Below are 16,616 nucleotides of genomic sequence, written 5' to 3'. Positions count from 1 at the left end.
TCTGTAAAGTGGGGCTTATGTGACCTTACCCAGGATTCTGTGAAGATTAGAAACAAAATACACAACCTGCTCAACAGAGTGCCTGGTGATGGAAGGATAGGAAGTGCCCAATTTGTAAGAGCTGTTTTGAATATTTCCTTGTTGTAAGGCCCAGCGTAGAAAGCTCTGGGCATCTGGACAGTGATTACGAATGCTTCAGAGGCAATTCGTGCATATGAAATGGTGGACTGGCTGAAGAAAGCTTTATCCACAAACGAGTCTGCCTTCTAGATTTAGTACACTGGGTAGCTTCCTGCCTCCACAAAATGGAAAGCAATTTTAGTAAGTGCTTAGCTCAATTAGTTTGTGTCCAGACGAACTCTCAAGGGCTGTGCATACACACTTGTCATCATGATTACCCACCTATGTCTGGGAGGCTTGTTTTTCCAGAAGCCACAGGCCTGAGTCTCACTAACCAGATGAAATTGCCGTTCAGTAGCTTACCTCTCACTCCAACCCCCTAGGATGTGGCTTTACGTGAACACCCTCTTCTACTGATGTAGAAGGTCAAGGACGGGTGGTCCATTTGTCATAGTACCTCTTTTGGTCCATGTTAGCTGCGACGGTCATGAGCTCCCTCTAGGAAGCCCATGGGAAGCTCAAGCATCTGCTCTGCAAGCTTGACCCAAATGTCCACCACAGCCTATGGTGACATCCAAGATACTTAATAACTATTAATAACTACAACAGACCAAGATGGTTACATGTGAATCTGAGCGGGAATTCTGGCCTAGAACATTCTCTCAAATTCTGCTGGTACCGAAATTAAGAATTCCTTTCAGAAATTGCACCAAAGGATCCACAATGGGTAGAAAGGAAGAAACATATATCCAGAATATAATCCAACGAGCCCTGACACATAAGACTTTGGGGGTGCACTGCAGATCCAAGATTATGCTGTTTTGCGTCAGTGGTTCTTCCGTGTGATGTTTTTTATTTTATCTGTTTTTCACCACCCTTCTGCCTATCCCCTCTTGGTTGCCACAGCATTTTGTGGGTGGGCATCACTAAAAACACCAGTAAGAAGGAGATGGTGACTGCTCTTGGGGAAGATGAGAATGTGTAGTGATTACTGTGTCATAGACTGTTTCCCTAAACTCACTATCACAAACTTGCCCAAAATACATCCACAGCCTTAACTGCAGTCTCTCTGTTCCTGTAGAAATTACAACAGCCAAAGATGAAATCTAAGGCAAGAGAGATGACAGCATGATGGAAGGAAAGAGTGCACTGAGTGCCTTATCGATCTATCTGCCAGCCTGTGAATGGTGGGTAATAAAAATTTATTGAAAATTAGGGGAAAAAATCACTTACTCTAATTCTTCTGAAAGGCATTACTGATGCTACATATGAATAAATCCCTCCTTCCTCAGGACGAAACTACCATCCTCCACCAGCCAACCCTCCAAACAGCACGAATTTAAAAATCTTGCAATTTTATTTGCATATAAAGGCCGCTAGATATAGAATATCACAATAAATTTAAAGAAACAACTGCTTTCCTAAATTTCATTAACAAGGTAACGTAAAATAGAATAAAGCTCAACAGCATTTACAATGGGAAAACAGAAATGACTATTAGCGACAATATTTTGTGCTAGCGAAGATTGCATCGACACACAGTGCAAAATGGGAGAGGGGAGAGGAAGTAAGAAGACAATTCGGGGTATTTAAATAGAAAGGACAACTAAGCCTTATTTTAGTTAGCTTCCATTGCATCCATTTAAGTCTATACACGCCTGTAACTGTACCTAGATTTAACTCAAGCTCTTTAAGACCTTGAGTTCTGAGAAAATATGTCAGTTCCTTCCGACTTCTGATGTGCTGCTATACAGCATCCCTTTGCAGTTGTACTGTCCTTGGCAATATTAAACTCCTAACGTAGTCATAATACACAAAAAATACTTATATATATAAACCCATATTGAAAAGGAGTCTGCATGTTCATTTTTTTAACCGTATGAGATACCTGCTCTTGACAGATTCCATTTCTGTATTTTTAAAGCTAAAATAATTTAAAAGAAACAAACAAACAAGAGACCTTGTATAACCACAATAGGAATCTCACTAGCTAAACCATCCTTTAAATGACAGCCATTTTCTTCTCAATGCAGCTTTCTTTATAGTGAGTGTGAAAAGACATCTTTTCCATGCCTGCTTCTGTTGAGAAGATTGCTATAAATCGGGACCACATCTGCAAAAAAGAAGCATTACCAAGAAAACAACAACAACAAAACATCGAAAATTAAAATATTTCAAACAATACTCTTAAACAGTTGTGCAAATCTCTGTTGGTTTTTAAAACACTGCCTACCTGTTTCTTATTTTTTTCTTTCAGCTTAAAGCATATTAAAATAAGACTTTTATCACTTTTTAAAAGAAAGCTTGGCTGTCCTTTGGCGAACACTAACAATTTACAATGGCATGGCCTTTGAGAAAACAGAAGTCATTTTACAAATTCACAATGTTCCTCTGATTTCAAATGGATGCCCCATTTAAAATAAAATAAAATAAAGAAGAAGCACAACCTCTAGCATCATTTGTGTTCCAACAATTTACAAAAAGAACTCACAGGGTTTGGAAATAAGTAAGAGAATGTAAGTTTATAATTAGAAAAATGGCAGTTTATAGACCTTCCCTCACATTCCAATAGGGCATTTAGAGCTTCAGGAACCCTGTGGGTTTGGAAGGTCAAATATAATTGGAGGGTTGGTCGGTTGAAAGCTGACTGTACACGTCGAGGCATTGATGTATGTTGTGTAACCGTCGGTCATGATGCCATAACCTGTGGGGAGAGAGTGTCACATTTACTGTAATATATACAAATGAGAGTGACGGAATGTAGGGCTGTCAGGCAAGGAAAACAAAAAAATTTTGTCAGTGGGCAGTGAGATGAAATTCAGTTGAGCCTCCTCAGATATAATGACTTTCAGAAGCTACTGCCCAATTTTACTCTATTTTCTTTAAACGGGAGAATCTTCTTCAACTAAGAGCTATTATTTTTTTCTTTATTTCCATGCTAAACTTGTTGAAGAAGGGCTGTGATTTCTTTACCAGGGAGAATAAAGAAAAACTTTTTTTCCTCCTTTTAAAATAGGATTTTCATTTCAAAGCCTTGTGTTAATGGTTGAGTTCTAGGGAATAAAATGAGTGATAGAAGGATTACTCCTCAGGGACAAACACAGCCAAATTCCAAGTGTGATATGGGGTAGGTGAGGGGGAAAGGATACTGCATTGAGAGTTAAGAAATGTAGACACTTAATTTAATTATTTATGAAATAATCTCTTAACTGCCTTTACGAAAGTTAACCATACATGATTTTTGAATTGTGTGGCCTTAATACAATTCCATTTCATTCAAAAGTGTCCACTAATCGCATGCCCAAGTGATGTGTAGAAACATCACCCTAGGTCACTGTTTCCTAAGCCTACCTGTATACTAGATCAAGCAAAAACACTTCCCATATGCAATATAAACCTTTTGTGATTTATTGGGAGAAAGCTGTTTCCCTAGGTGTTTGGTATATATGTTCCCTTGATAATTTTTACTATGTTAAAATGTTTAGCATGTTTGCAAGTTTGCACATTTCCCTTAATACCTTATATTTGCCTTATAGCCTCTTCAACTAAGATTGTAATTCTATGTGGGTATCAGGCTCTTGTGGCGCATAAAAATATAGCTGTGAAAAAAATAAAATTACCAAGATATATAGAAGTAACTGAAAAGGCTTTTTTCCACATTTGCTAAAATTTCTCCAAGTAAGCCTGTGGAGAACTTAATGAGGGTCAATGGAAAAATCCCTTAAGAAAAGAAAAGAGGCATTTAAAATCTGCGCTGTTTAGTTCTGGGGTCATAAAGTCTTGTTATCTCTCTCCATCAAGAGGTTGGTATTTGCCCTCTTCCTGCCCTCTTCAGCTGTCTTAAGTGAATAAAAGTGAGACAAGTTTATTTGAATATGATCTCCTCCCTTTTAGGCAAGTTTATTATTTTGGGGCTTTGGTGGAATTCCCCAATTGTCTGGCTAGTTTAAAGGTAATTAATGATTTTTTTTAAGGATAAAATGCAAACTCAGAGGCATGCTGCAGGAATTCAGATCTGTTTTCAGAATAACAGTCCCCCAGAAATGCTGCTTAGTTTACATATGAGGCCCCACCCCCCTAGTCTCCCCTTCAGGCACTCCCCCATCACTGGTGTTCCCTCCATCATACCTTAGGGCAGTATCCTCCTTTACAGGGAGCACAGCTCAAAGCCAGGGCAGGCTGACATCCACTCTCTGGGAGCTGCACCCTGCTTTCCACCCACTTGGCTGGTACCTGCACTTGGAGCAAGCTGAATTTTCTCTGGCCTCAGTAGGATGATTTTCAATATGCTCTTTATTACCCACCTAACCAGGAAGCCACTGGATTTGTGGGCTTTGAAAAAGCCAACTTTGCTTTTTGCTTCCTCAGGCACACAGCCTTAAACACCTCAACTTGACTGCAGATTCATAAATAACTCCAGAGAGCTGCCATAAGCAGGAGCTGGAGAGAATATAGCGGCTGCCCACGTAAACACGGCCATTGCACACAAGCGTGTGGAACTCGGAAAGTCGGCTAGGGACAGAAACCCTTAGGCTTGCTGAAAGAAGGCTTTGTGTCTGTCCCAAAGCCCAGTTACCCATGATTTGAAAAAGGTGGGTTGGAGAAAACCCAGATCCCTTGAAGGTTCCTGTGAGGCTTTTGGTTCTGTGAACCTGACTCAGCTTACCTTGAAAGGCAGAAAAATGGCAACTGGACCAGTTCCCATTTAAGACAGATTTAATTATTCTGCTTAACCTCAGCCTGAGCTAATAGCTCTGTTGACTTCTGAGAAGTCTGAAATAGTTTTCTGAGGTTAGTAAGGAAAAGTCTACCTGCAAATGTGCAGGTTCCCGCCACTTCTGTTACATACCTTTCACTGCATGTCCCAAGCTATTTTTCAGAGAATGCCTTGTCTTCCTGGGTCTTTGTGTTAATTCCGTATGAAACACAGTATTTATAGGTAGGAGGGGACTATACAGGCTTAAAATATCTTCTAATATCCAGACCTTTTCTTCTAACTCTCTTAAGGAGAAAATGAGTCCTTGTGTACCTCAGAGTTGCTCTAAAGCAGTGGTTATCAAACATTCCTCATTAAAGCCCTGAGATTCCAGAAGCTGCCAGGGGGAATGCTGGGTTTGCAGTAAAGTAGACCAGACGTGCTTCCTACTTTCCACTCTGCTTACAAGAGAGAAGGTCCACATAAAATATTTATCAGCTTTATATGCAGATATTTCTCATAAGACTTCATCTTATAAGAGGGTCCCGCTGCTAAAAAGTTTGAAAACAACTACTCCAGTTATTCCTAGTTGTAGACTGAGATCATGGATAGAGACATAACATGTTTTGAATTCTTTTCCGCTGTTCTTACCTTCATGGATTCCACCAAACACATGGAGCTTGGGCCGGACTCGCCTCTGAACCGTGTTTAACAGCTCCACACAGCCCACTCTTTGAAGCTCCTTTGGAACCCAGTCTCGAAAACCTAAGGGCAAAATGCAATCAATACACTTAATTTTCTTTCTTCAGGTAAGGTTTCATTTAGACTTTCAGGAAGCCATAACTCACAGAAGGTTTATTACATTATCTGTAATCCTAGCCCCTCCATTAAAGCTCACAATGGCTTTTAAGAAACTTTTCAGTCGTCACTTTGTCTTCTTTAGATTCTTGAAATTTTTTTTTTGGTTTCCATTTTTTTTTTCTTCCTGTTAATTAACACTTTTTTTTTTTCTGTGAGAGATTTGATTTATTCAGCCATGGGTTTCAAATCTTCTTCATGAGCTCAATGACATTTATTCCCGGCAGTCCCATAATATCTCTTTCTCCGTCAATTCAGTTACTTTCTCTTTTTTATTATAGCTTTCTTATAGCAGTTTACTTCTAAGATGATTCAAAGAAGAAGGTCTGGGAGGGGCTGTCTGTAAACGGATCACAAGATACCCAGCTCTCTTTAGATACACTAAATCTTACCTCTTGTGGTTCCCGATGACCAAAGCTTTGGAAAGCCAGGTTGTCGCTGTGGTCCTGTCCTCTCCAGCGACAGGCAAAAATGTGACCTCACAGTGGCATCCAGCAAGCTGGGGCTAATTGACTACTTTTAAAGTAAAAGCCACTTAGTTCTACACTTAATGCAGAAAATCCATAAAAACTGACATCAATTATAGCAAAAGGCAGCTATCTGGATGATTATGGCCTGGAATGGAATCCATACGCCTCAGCAGGATAGGGCATAAAGAAGGCAGGTAGGATGAAAGGCTAAATTGTAATCTCTGGAAATCCATTCCACAGCGCCATTAGGTTATTTCTATTATTTAGAAATAACTGGGGAGTAAGGAACAGCTTTCTGCTTTGTCGGGCCAAACTGCACACATGAATGTTCAGTGTCTCTGTAAAGACACATTTGCGGGGGTTTAAGGAGTGACCAGAGAGTCTGAGAATAGATGGAAGTGAGGTCGCTAGCAAAAATTTATTCAGCATTTTCAAAACTTTTTAAATGGTGGGGCAGAATCCTTAAGCTACATTGACTGGCATATTACCTCATGCATGTGTTTTTCAAACATCTGAGAAAACATCTTACTCATACCGTAATAGTGAAGTCCCACAGTAGTGTGGTGCCCCTCACCAGTAGGAAGACATTCAAAGCCAATCTTTCCACTCCCCTCTCCAATGTCACGTTTCCACAAGAATCCCGATAGCTGTATCAACTAAGGTTCAATAATACCTTATGAAAACTTTGCCTGACCTTTTATTTGGGAACTCCTTGATGTAGCTGTCACTATTCTCTACTCACAGCCACTCTCTCATTGACTCCACCTCTACCATAAAGAGAGGGATGCTAGCTTCCCTATTAAGAGTTCCTGGGATGTCTGAAATCCTTGGAGTCTACAGTTCAGACTTACTCCTATTGCCATTTGCTTTTATACCAAAATCAATGACTTGATAAGTTTGTTCTGTTCAAAGTTATATTTCAAATAATACCCCAGTCATGTAAATGTTTCTCTGCTGAAGATGGCCAAGTCCCTTGAAATAAACAACCAAAGGGAAATCATGCCTGCACCCAATTAGGCTGCTCAGACAAAAAGATGAAGGTAGCTGAAAAGATAACTCTGTAGGGTGCTCTCACTGGGTAACTCATGCTGATCAGAATATTTACCTAGCAATTTAATGATGTAGCTACTCTAACGGTTGTAAAATAGGGAACTTAATTAATTATGACTTGATAAAGGTTGTTGACAAGTGTAATATTTTAAAACATGGGTTAGAGTGGTCTGGGGATGATGAAAAAGCATGGGAATGGTGATTCTGAAGTGTTAAAAAAGTGAGGAACTGCTGATCCTGTGCAAATCTGTACAATTCCCATGTATGCAAGAGAGCTGGCTCTTCTTCTCTTACTTCCCCCATTACTAAAATGTGCCACTATGGCCTCCGCTGTGGTGCTCACTTCCACTGTTTCTTTGTGAAGCATGGGCCACTTCCTTTGCGAGAGAAGGAGAGAAGCACCAAGTGCCTTGGAGGAGAAAATATCTGCAAAGGTTAAACCTGCATTAGGAAATGAAGGTTAGTTTTTTTCTTTTTCTTTTTAGGGATGACAGAGGAGGGGAGTAACATGGATAAAAACCCCAAACCACATGAAAATTTGTGGAAATTATTTATATTTGTAGAAAGTGTTTTTCCCCTCTCTCCAAACCAACATGATTAAGAAACTCTTTAAGCACTGTACGCTGAAAAATGTGTCAAAAGGGTAGATTTCATGTGATATGTGTGTATGTGTGTGTGTTTAGCCACAATTTTAAAAAGAAAGAAAAAATTGAACACTCTTCTATTAGAAGTGGAACACCTGAATTTCTTGAGCACACCTTAGTTGTTTAGAAAGGGTCCTGGCGTAATGAGTAGTGAGTAGATGTGGAATCAGGGTGGTAGTCCTTGTTGAAGAATGTTCTGTAGCTAAACCAACAGATAACAAGTTCGAGAAAAATTAGAAGATAATAAGTCAAATGATCATTCTCTGACCCGTAATGTGGCTCACTAGTGGGTAGGCTTTGAAGCACACAGACAATATAAATCTGGATGCAGGCTCCATGTGCCTGTAGGATAAGTATCCTTAAGTAACTTTCAGCGTAAGTTCTTACTGAAATACCTCAGCTTAAAAAAAAAGGATTCTTTTCTAAAATTATCAGCTCAAATGTTAAACTTTAAAGGTCTCCCAGGTTCCAGCATTATATGGAAAAGGAAAATGAGCTCCTTTGAACAAAAATTTCCATCATTTCATTGCCATTCAAAAGCCCTGTGATTGGGAGGTCTGTATCTTCCTTCCTTTCTCCACCCCACCCCCTTACTCCAAAGTGAATACAGTTCTTAAAATAAATTATCAAGCTCAAAAGACTGTGGTGCACCATACTCATTTGATTTTTCCCTGACTTGACTAAATCAAAAAATTTAATTTCAAGAACACCTGTAAGCCCAGCAGAACTGCTGAGTTTAATTATCATACTGAGTTTCTTTAAAGACATTGACTTTTCTTTTTGTATTCACTTTTTTTTTTTTTTTTTTTGGAGGAAAATGATTATGTCCCTGAAGCATTATTCATTATGCCTGGAAAAAAAAGGCATCTGGATGACAAAGGACAACCTTTGCTTCACTTACCTAGAGGAGGTCCATGTGTCATGAGTATGTCAATGCCCTCAGGGATGAGGTTCCACTTGTCCAGCAGAGACTGACCTCTGGGTAGGTTAAAGCCCCATCCATTAAACCACGGGGTCCTTTGGGGGAGATAATGCACATGGTATCAGGCCAGCAGAGCCACGGCTCCGCTCTGCAATATTTCTCTCTCGCACATTCCCCCACGGTTTGCATTGCTCTCTTTTCTCTTTTTGATGGTTGGCCCTGGCAGCAGGATGCTTTTTTGTTGACTGCTTCAAAACCAATCCATTTGAAAGCAAGCGTGGAGCCTACGAATTGTTGCACTAGAAAGGGGCACAGGAGCCTTTACAGTGGAGACTTTCCCAGCAGGCCTCTATCAAAATCTTGACAATGCTTTGTCTTCCCCCAAATCTCAGTGCTTCCTAAGATACCCAGCCCTGATCCAAAGCATTTCCACCCTTCCTGTAGTGCCTCACAGCTAAGAAATTCTGCAGTACTCCTTCTCCCTCGCAATCACTGTGGAACTACTTTTTCAGAAAGATTCTCACTAAGTCCTCGGAGAAAAGGATGAGGGCTCTGATACAGACACCTCTGTCCATTAAGATGGTTTGCATACCCTGGAGTGAGATTTCCAAAAAAAATGGGGGCTCTGAAAAGTGAGAAGGAGCACAGTAAACAGAAAGTAAATGTAGAACTTTTCTCCTGCCACCAAAAGGAAGATTTGGGGACATCCCTGGTCACTCTGGAATCTACTCTCCTGACAATGGCGTGAGCTTTTTCCAATCCCAGGAACTTCTGCTTCAGGAATGAGTTTTTGAGATTGATGCTCCAATGTAGAAGGAAATGAGTCTTTGTCCATCCAGTGAGCATTTCTGATTGGTGCTGAAAATGTCTCTACCATTTAAAATACAGGTAATACGAGACTGATCAATTTCTCTCTGCAAATACTACAGGCTAAATCACATTAGAACTAAGTAGTTCCAGTGTCATCCTATTCCAAAACGTCTAGATCTTATCAGTGTTCTTTAAAACTGTTCTATTTTGTTCTGTGGGTAAATTCTAATTTGCTAAGGCATACATGTAACAAACAAGTTGGTCAATTTTCTGGCCAAGCCCAACTTACCCTTTCAGCTTAAGCCGCCCCTTCCATGCCAAATGAAAGAGGAAAACCTGTGTATAAGGTGACCCTAACCTTGTCAGTCACAGCTAATCAAACAGAGTGCACCCTTATTTAAAGCCAGTCACTGGCCAGACTAATCAGATTCTTTCAAGAATTTGAACTTAGAAACACTGACACAGCATTCATTTGGTGGTGGACACATATAGTCAAGACCAGAGGGAGAAGAATGGTCATCGAAAGCCATACAAAAATCTGTGGTACACGTGCAAACCTCAGTTCATGCTGATATGGTGGAGAAAGTTCCAGAGAGGAGACTGTGTAGCCCTAGCCAGAAAAGGAGAAACCAGGAAAGTATCAGACTTGCTTCCTAACCACTTTCCAAGTCCTTAAGAACATGCCCAGGGTGCTTGTTCATAACAGAAATAAGAATATGAGAAGAAGAAGAATTATTATAGCTATTGTTTTATTTAATGCTTTTTCTGTGTCAAGGTACCACTCTAAGCACTTTATTTGTATTAACTCATTTAAGCCTCGCAGCAAACTCACAAGGTGGGCACTATTATCATCTCTATTTTACAATGAGGAAACTGAGGCACAGAGAGGTTAGGTAAACACAATTAACAACTTGGATATAAACCCAGGCAGTCTGGTTCCAAAACCAATGTTTACCACCATGCAATTCCTCTTCTTATATACTATCTGAATTAATTTTCTCCTTGCTCTGGGTGAGACTCTTTTGTACTCTTTCAAGTTTGGGTATCTTGTTGCTTGAAGCCTAATGAGCTCTGAACTGGAATAATGTATCAATTTCATGGTTCTGAAATCCAGTAATAACATGGTGGAGTGGACACCTATTGCTTTTGCCTGTTCAGATCTTTCCTCCGTCTTTTGGTGACAACATCTGAGTTCGTTTGGAGAACTACTCCCTTTCCCACTCAGTACATGTGCTTCTGGTAAAATTGATTCCATCGCTGCTCTAGACTGAGTCTCAGGGATGTACATATGACCCAAGTTGTGTCAATGAGAGTCACCCTCAGGCTTTGGCTGGTGCTATCTAAGAAGAGGTCATGGTTTTTTCTCTTTGGGATCCTGAGTCTTTAGACTTATATGAGCCTAGAATTGCCAGAGAGCTATTTTATCTGTCCTATAGATAGCCCTTGCTTGAGAAACCACCACAAGAAACCCCAGACAAAAAAAGAGAGGGCTCTAATGATGTTGTTGAACACGTGGATCCAGCTTTACCCAAAGCCAACTGAACTTTTCCTTCTACGAGCCAATAAAATCTTGTTCTTTTTATTAACTTTAGTTAGATCCAGTTTCTTGAAACTTAAGAAGTCCTAATACATACAATTATTGTATGTACTTGGGGTAAGCAATAATGTCTCCTCCACTCCAAGATGTCCACATCCTAATACCTGGAACCTGTGAATATTACTGTACATGGCAAAGGGAAATTAAGGTCACTGATGGAATTCAGCCGACCTGAAAATAGTAAGATTATCCTGGATTATCTAGGTCAGCCCAATGTAACCCCAAGGGTCCCTAAAAGTGGAAAAGGGAGGTGGAAAAGAAGATCAGAGTGATGCAATGTGAAAAGGACTCAACCTGCTATTGATGGCTTTGAACACAGAAGAAGGAGACTAGGAGACAAGGAATGTGGGCAACTTGTAGAAGCTGGAAAAGTTAAGAAAAACCCAGATCTTCCTATAGACCCTCCAAAAAATGCAGCCCTGCTGACACCTGGATTTTAGTCCAGTGAGACCCATGTCAGACTTCTGACCAATGTATTTGTAAGATAAATACGTGTTGTTAGAAGCCACTAAAGTTGCTATGACTTGATAGAGCAGAAATAGAAGGTTGATACAGTACCTACAACATCTGAGCTGGCTATAAAATGCAGGCACTGGGAGTGGCCCTGGGCCTCAGCTGACATATGGCACATGGTCAGTCAACACAGCCCCGCCCCAGCCGCACTGCCTTGCTCAGTTAGATGCAGTGCTTTTAGAGAGGAGAAGGTGGTGCTCTCTTTCCTACCTCAATTTACTTGGGAGGCATCTGGCATTGGAAGCCTGGGGATAATGCCAGGTAGACCCTTTTAGAGTTCAACAAATCGGTCTTTCTCTCTTGTCCTTTAAGATTCTTCACCTTCAGGTTCTTAAATATTTTTATTAGAGTCTAAAATAGAGCTTTTCTCATTCGGGATGCCCATCCTTCCCCTTCATTTTACAGTGACCCTCTTCTAAGGTTTGTCTTAAAAGTAAAAACAAAACAAAAAGGCAACTTCGAAATCCAATGAAAACTCAGTGAACATTTTGGACAAAGAGAGGCAGAGAAAAACAAGCAAAAGCATCTGTTTTGCTAGATTTTGAAAACAAGTTTCTGGGCCTATGGTTCTCATCTGGACATCTGATAAAGAAGGATTTTAACAAGTCTCAAACACACTCAGGTAGTTGGTACAACGAGGGGATCTGATTTTGCTGTCAGCAAGGACAGTCAACCTTTGATCCCACGGGACACCCAGGGGCTTCCAGAGGCAAAGGAACAGGGCTTAAATTTTTCAGTCTTTCCGGTTTTCCCTTGCAGAATTTTCTCTTAAAACCCCAAAGCCATATTCCCCCAGGAAATCCTCAGTTTTATAAGTGCTCTGTAAAAGATAAGACAAACCTATAGCCTATATTTACAGAGACCCCAAATTTCATTTGGTTAATGTTAAGCTGTGACAAAATCCAGAAGTTTCCAAGTTAAGGGTGAACTTTAACAATGTCTGTCTTTTATTTCAACTCAGATCCTTAGGTGTATGAGAAGAAGAACAGTTATATTCCGAGAAAAAAGAAAAAAAAAACGAAAAAAAAAACATTTATCATGGCCTTGATGTGCTTTTACATAGAGCTTTTACATAAGTTATTGGATTTAGTTCTTCACAGCAATTTTTAAGGTAGGTATTATCAACTCTATTTTTAGTTAAAAACTTAAACATCAGGGATATCAAGTAACTTGTCCATATTCCCAGGACCAGTAAGTAGTAGAGCCAAGATCTGAACCTGGATCTGCTGGCTCCAAAGCTTGGGTTCTTCCCTTGCACAATGCTGACCAAAACCTACTAGCCAAATTTCAGTTTTTGCTCTCACATAGGTAAAGTAAAAATAAGGCTGTTTCATACAGTATCTTAGTCTGTGTACTGTACAACTCCAAGAGGTGCCATGGAATTGTGCAACTGCGGTGGCCTTTGGTAAAACATAGTATGATATGGCTGTTCTGGGGGCTATCCAGTCCTCTAAATCCTCTAGGTAAGGTGTTTCCACAAGACAGTGGCAGGCAGTGGGAAAACCAGGCCACTGATGGATTCCAGAATTATCTCAGCGTGGCATAACAAATGGGGCATACAGAAGTGGGGAGATGTGTGTGCTAATTCTCATGCTATTAATTCACTGGCTCACCTGAACCTTAGGTTAGCAAAAGCTCCTCACTGGTTCAGTTTCCTCACCTGAGAAATGAATGAGTGAATGGACTCAATTACTGGATTTCAAGATTGCTTTTAGGTTGTAGAAATCTTATGCAGAAATGCAATGCACAAAGCGGGCAAATGCAAAGGTGGGGACTGCGAAGAAGAAACTTGGAGCCTGCTCACTCACTCAGCTCCCTCCTCCTTTCCAACCTGCACCTCTGAGCACAGCTGGCCAAACCTGCCACTTGATGATCTTTCCATGATCTAAACATCCTAATATTTTATAGTCCTGTGCAGATTATCCATGTTCTGAGTAATTGCAGTGAATTGCTCTCAGTGAATGACCTAAACTGCTTGTGAGGGACCAAGTCTAGTGTGAGAGAAATATCTATACAGAGCAGAACACTGAATGTGTCAGTGCCAATGAATAATGCTTTATCCAGTTGAGTTTCAACCTGAAACATGAAACCCCAGCAGTGAGCCCATCAGGGGTTCACTGGAAAATACGTGCACAGCCAACCTCCAGAGCCCCACAATGGGTTTTGTTGTGTAGCAATAGGGGGCGAGGGGGGAAAGGAGGAGGGGAGAATCCAAGGGAACAATGTCTATTGCTTCAGCCAAAGGACTTAATAATTAGCTGTGACTAACAAATACCACATGGGAACCAACTTGTAAGAAAATGTCCCACAAAGCACCCTATTGCCAGTGGGCCAATTTGAGCCTGCAACCTCTTCCCTTCTAGGGAGAGATTCGAAAACTAGAAGGAAGGGGAGCAACTCCATCTGCCTGAAGCCACTGGACCAAAGACTCAGATGGATGGAAGCTGGGGATGCTTTCAAGGCACCCTCCCCCTTGCTCTTGAAATTGCAAGCACTTCGCCTCCCTGGGCTGAAATTCCAGGGGCAGGGGCTAAGGGAGTTAACATAGGCAGAACTTACTCCAAACAATGTCAATACAAAACAGGTTTTCTTTATGGAAGCAAGTTGGGACAAAATCGCTGCAAAGGTCATCTGTGTTTGCAGTACACAGTACGGTGGTGCAGGCAGAAAGGAGCTGCCAAGCCATAAATCCAGGGAGGCTTGGACAGGTGAATAGCTATTTACTCCCCCAGAAACTTCAGTGGGGGCTGGGTGCGTCCTAGGAAAGCAGGATTTGGAAACAGGACGTTGGTGCCTGTTATCCTCAGGTGGGCTACTCAGCGTCACAGCCCTGGTGTTACAAATCAACGTCCACAAATTTTCAATGCACAGACAGGTCCTGAGCTGGCTGCATCACAAAGACTTGGGTTCTTATTATTATGGTCTCCTGGGCACCTTCTGCAGGGATTACAGCTTGGAAGCCTTGGGGCAGCTCTACTCGGATTTGGCACAGAAGCTGTGAAGGGGAAAGTGCAAAGATCACATAGCACCCAGACTTCAGGAGCTGGCAGGCTGGCTGTGCCACTTAGCGTAACGAGGACCTGCAGGCTCTTAAAAAGTTAGCCATTCTTATTCTGAAGGCAGTGGTTAAGAGCATGGATTATGGAGTCAAACAGACCCACGTTCAAGTTCCAGACTGGCCAATTATTGGCTTCTCTGGACTTCAGTTTTTACAAATAAAAACAGAATGTTTGCCTATGTGGATAAAATGAGTGAACTTTTGTAAAATTTTTGGCACAGAGGGTTAATGTACCGCCTTTAATTTACATATGATATATATTAACACGCATGTATGTGTGTGTACATATATACAGACACACACAAAATTGCTCACATTATTTTTTTCTTCCTAGAATTTCCCAAGCAATGGCTCATCAAATCATAGACCCTCCTGCTCCAGACTTTTGAAAAGTCCCCAATGAATAGGCAAGCATTACTGGATGGCTAGACAGAGCCTGATTTCCTCTGGCTGATTACTTATTAAAAGGCACTTCCTCAGTTCACTTTTGAGTGGAAGTTTTTCAGAAAGCCATTCGCTCACTCGCTCACTCGCTCGTTCCCTCACTGGCTCAGTCTTGCATAGACAATCCTGTGGAATGCAAGAGCACAGGGCAAAACGGTTAGTCAAGGCTGCTTAGCCAGCTAGTACAGGTGGTTAGATTTTGACAAGATCTTAAATTGGGGAAGTTCAGACAAGGGGTTACTTTGGGTCCTTGGAATATTTATAATAGGGGGTGCAGAGAGGTTCACCGAAGGAATTGACAAGCTACTAATTAATGCCATCACTGCTGCCTGGCACCTCTATTAAGCAAAACTCAGAAACGGAGAGCCAATTTTCACATACACTTTCTTTTCTAAATGGTAGTAGCCCTTCTGAATTGCAACCTTCTTCACGCCTGGCACTCCCAGCCGCCATCGGCCCCTTTCCGACTGCACATCACACCAGGTCCAAGAGAAGCTAATTTAACCACCGCTGGTTAAAATCATACTGCACTTCACAGCGCCTTTCACATGCCATGAAGCTGTCATGATAATTCTTGATCTCTAGCTCACCTGACAGCTCAGCCCTCCCTTGACTGCAAAGCTTCCCCGTCAGTTAGAAATAGCAGTTTCCCTGGCACCAGATGTGTCATCCTGAATATCCAGATGAAAGGCAGACACCTGGCCCCGGCTCCCTCCCCTCCCTGCCTCATTTTCCCTTCTTAGCTCTGGATTTTGTTTGGGAAGGCAAGTACCACCCTGCCCCCAACTCCCAAGTGCCTCCTCTGGGCAGCCTGGAAATTCCTCTTCTGCACAATGCAAAAGATGTCTTGCATTAGCCCACAGAGCAACTTCACACCTTGTGCAGCAAAGAGACATACACACACACCAATTGACATCGCTAGGAGAGGGAAGGAAAACTTAACATCAGGGCAAGATTTCCACCCTGTGCAGCTGCTTGGGAAGCCTGGCGAGCCCAAACCACCGGCCCAGCTGCCTCCAAAGGGCAGTGCTGGCTTCTCTTTCACCAGCTGTCTGGTCCCATCTCTTCACTACGACTTTGTAGCTTGGTCTTTCGTTATGAGGTCCTTGGGATGAAAAGAGATATTGTTTTGATAAAAGGCAGGCCTGAGTGAATAATGTGGTCTGTGTGTCATGGACAGGAAAGGAACAAATTGTGCCTGAGGTGGTCACCTGAGCCCCATGAGCTACTCGTGGGGGCTTCTTAAACCCAGGCAGCACACGCGGACATCTTTACAAACACACCCGCTGGGTCCCTTTTTTGGAACTAATAAAGAACAAGTGTCAGAATTAAGCCTCTGTTACCGATTTTCCTTTCCCCTGCTGGAAAGGAGGTAGTGTAAGCAGAGTTTGCTGTAGAAACCAAGAAACAAAAGACATCATGACCAGTTTTCGA

General features: G+C 41.6%; 1 protein-coding gene across 4 annotated transcripts in view; it reads right to left on the bottom strand.

Moving 5' to 3' along the window:
* MPPED2 (metallophosphoesterase domain containing 2) overlaps positions 1–16,616 on the bottom strand; it is a 198,031-nt gene that overhangs the window by 20,423 nt on the left and 160,992 nt on the right. For 3 of the 4 annotated variants that reach the window (XM_050759060.1, XM_050759059.1, XM_050759061.1), the window contains 3 exons: positions 8,740–8,855; positions 5,468–5,581; positions 1,459–2,824 (listed from right to left, as the gene is read on the bottom strand). In XM_050759060.1, the coding sequence (XP_050615017.1) occupies positions 2,706–2,824; positions 5,468–5,581; positions 8,740–8,855 (349 nt within the window). In that variant the 3' untranslated portion in view covers positions 1,459–2,705. Of the gene's footprint in view, positions 1–1,458; positions 2,825–5,467; positions 5,582–8,739; positions 8,856–16,616 lie in introns of those variants that run through there. The other variant, XM_050759062.1, reaches the window with a different exon arrangement.

Source organism: Macaca thibetana, chromosome 14 (genome assembly GCF_024542745.1).
Source record: "Macaca thibetana thibetana isolate TM-01 chromosome 14, ASM2454274v1, whole genome shotgun sequence".
NCBI lineage: Eukaryota > Metazoa > Chordata > Mammalia > Primates > Cercopithecidae > Macaca > Macaca thibetana.
Note: the sequence above shows the minus strand (reverse complement) of the source record. Positions and strands in the feature narration are given on the sequence as shown.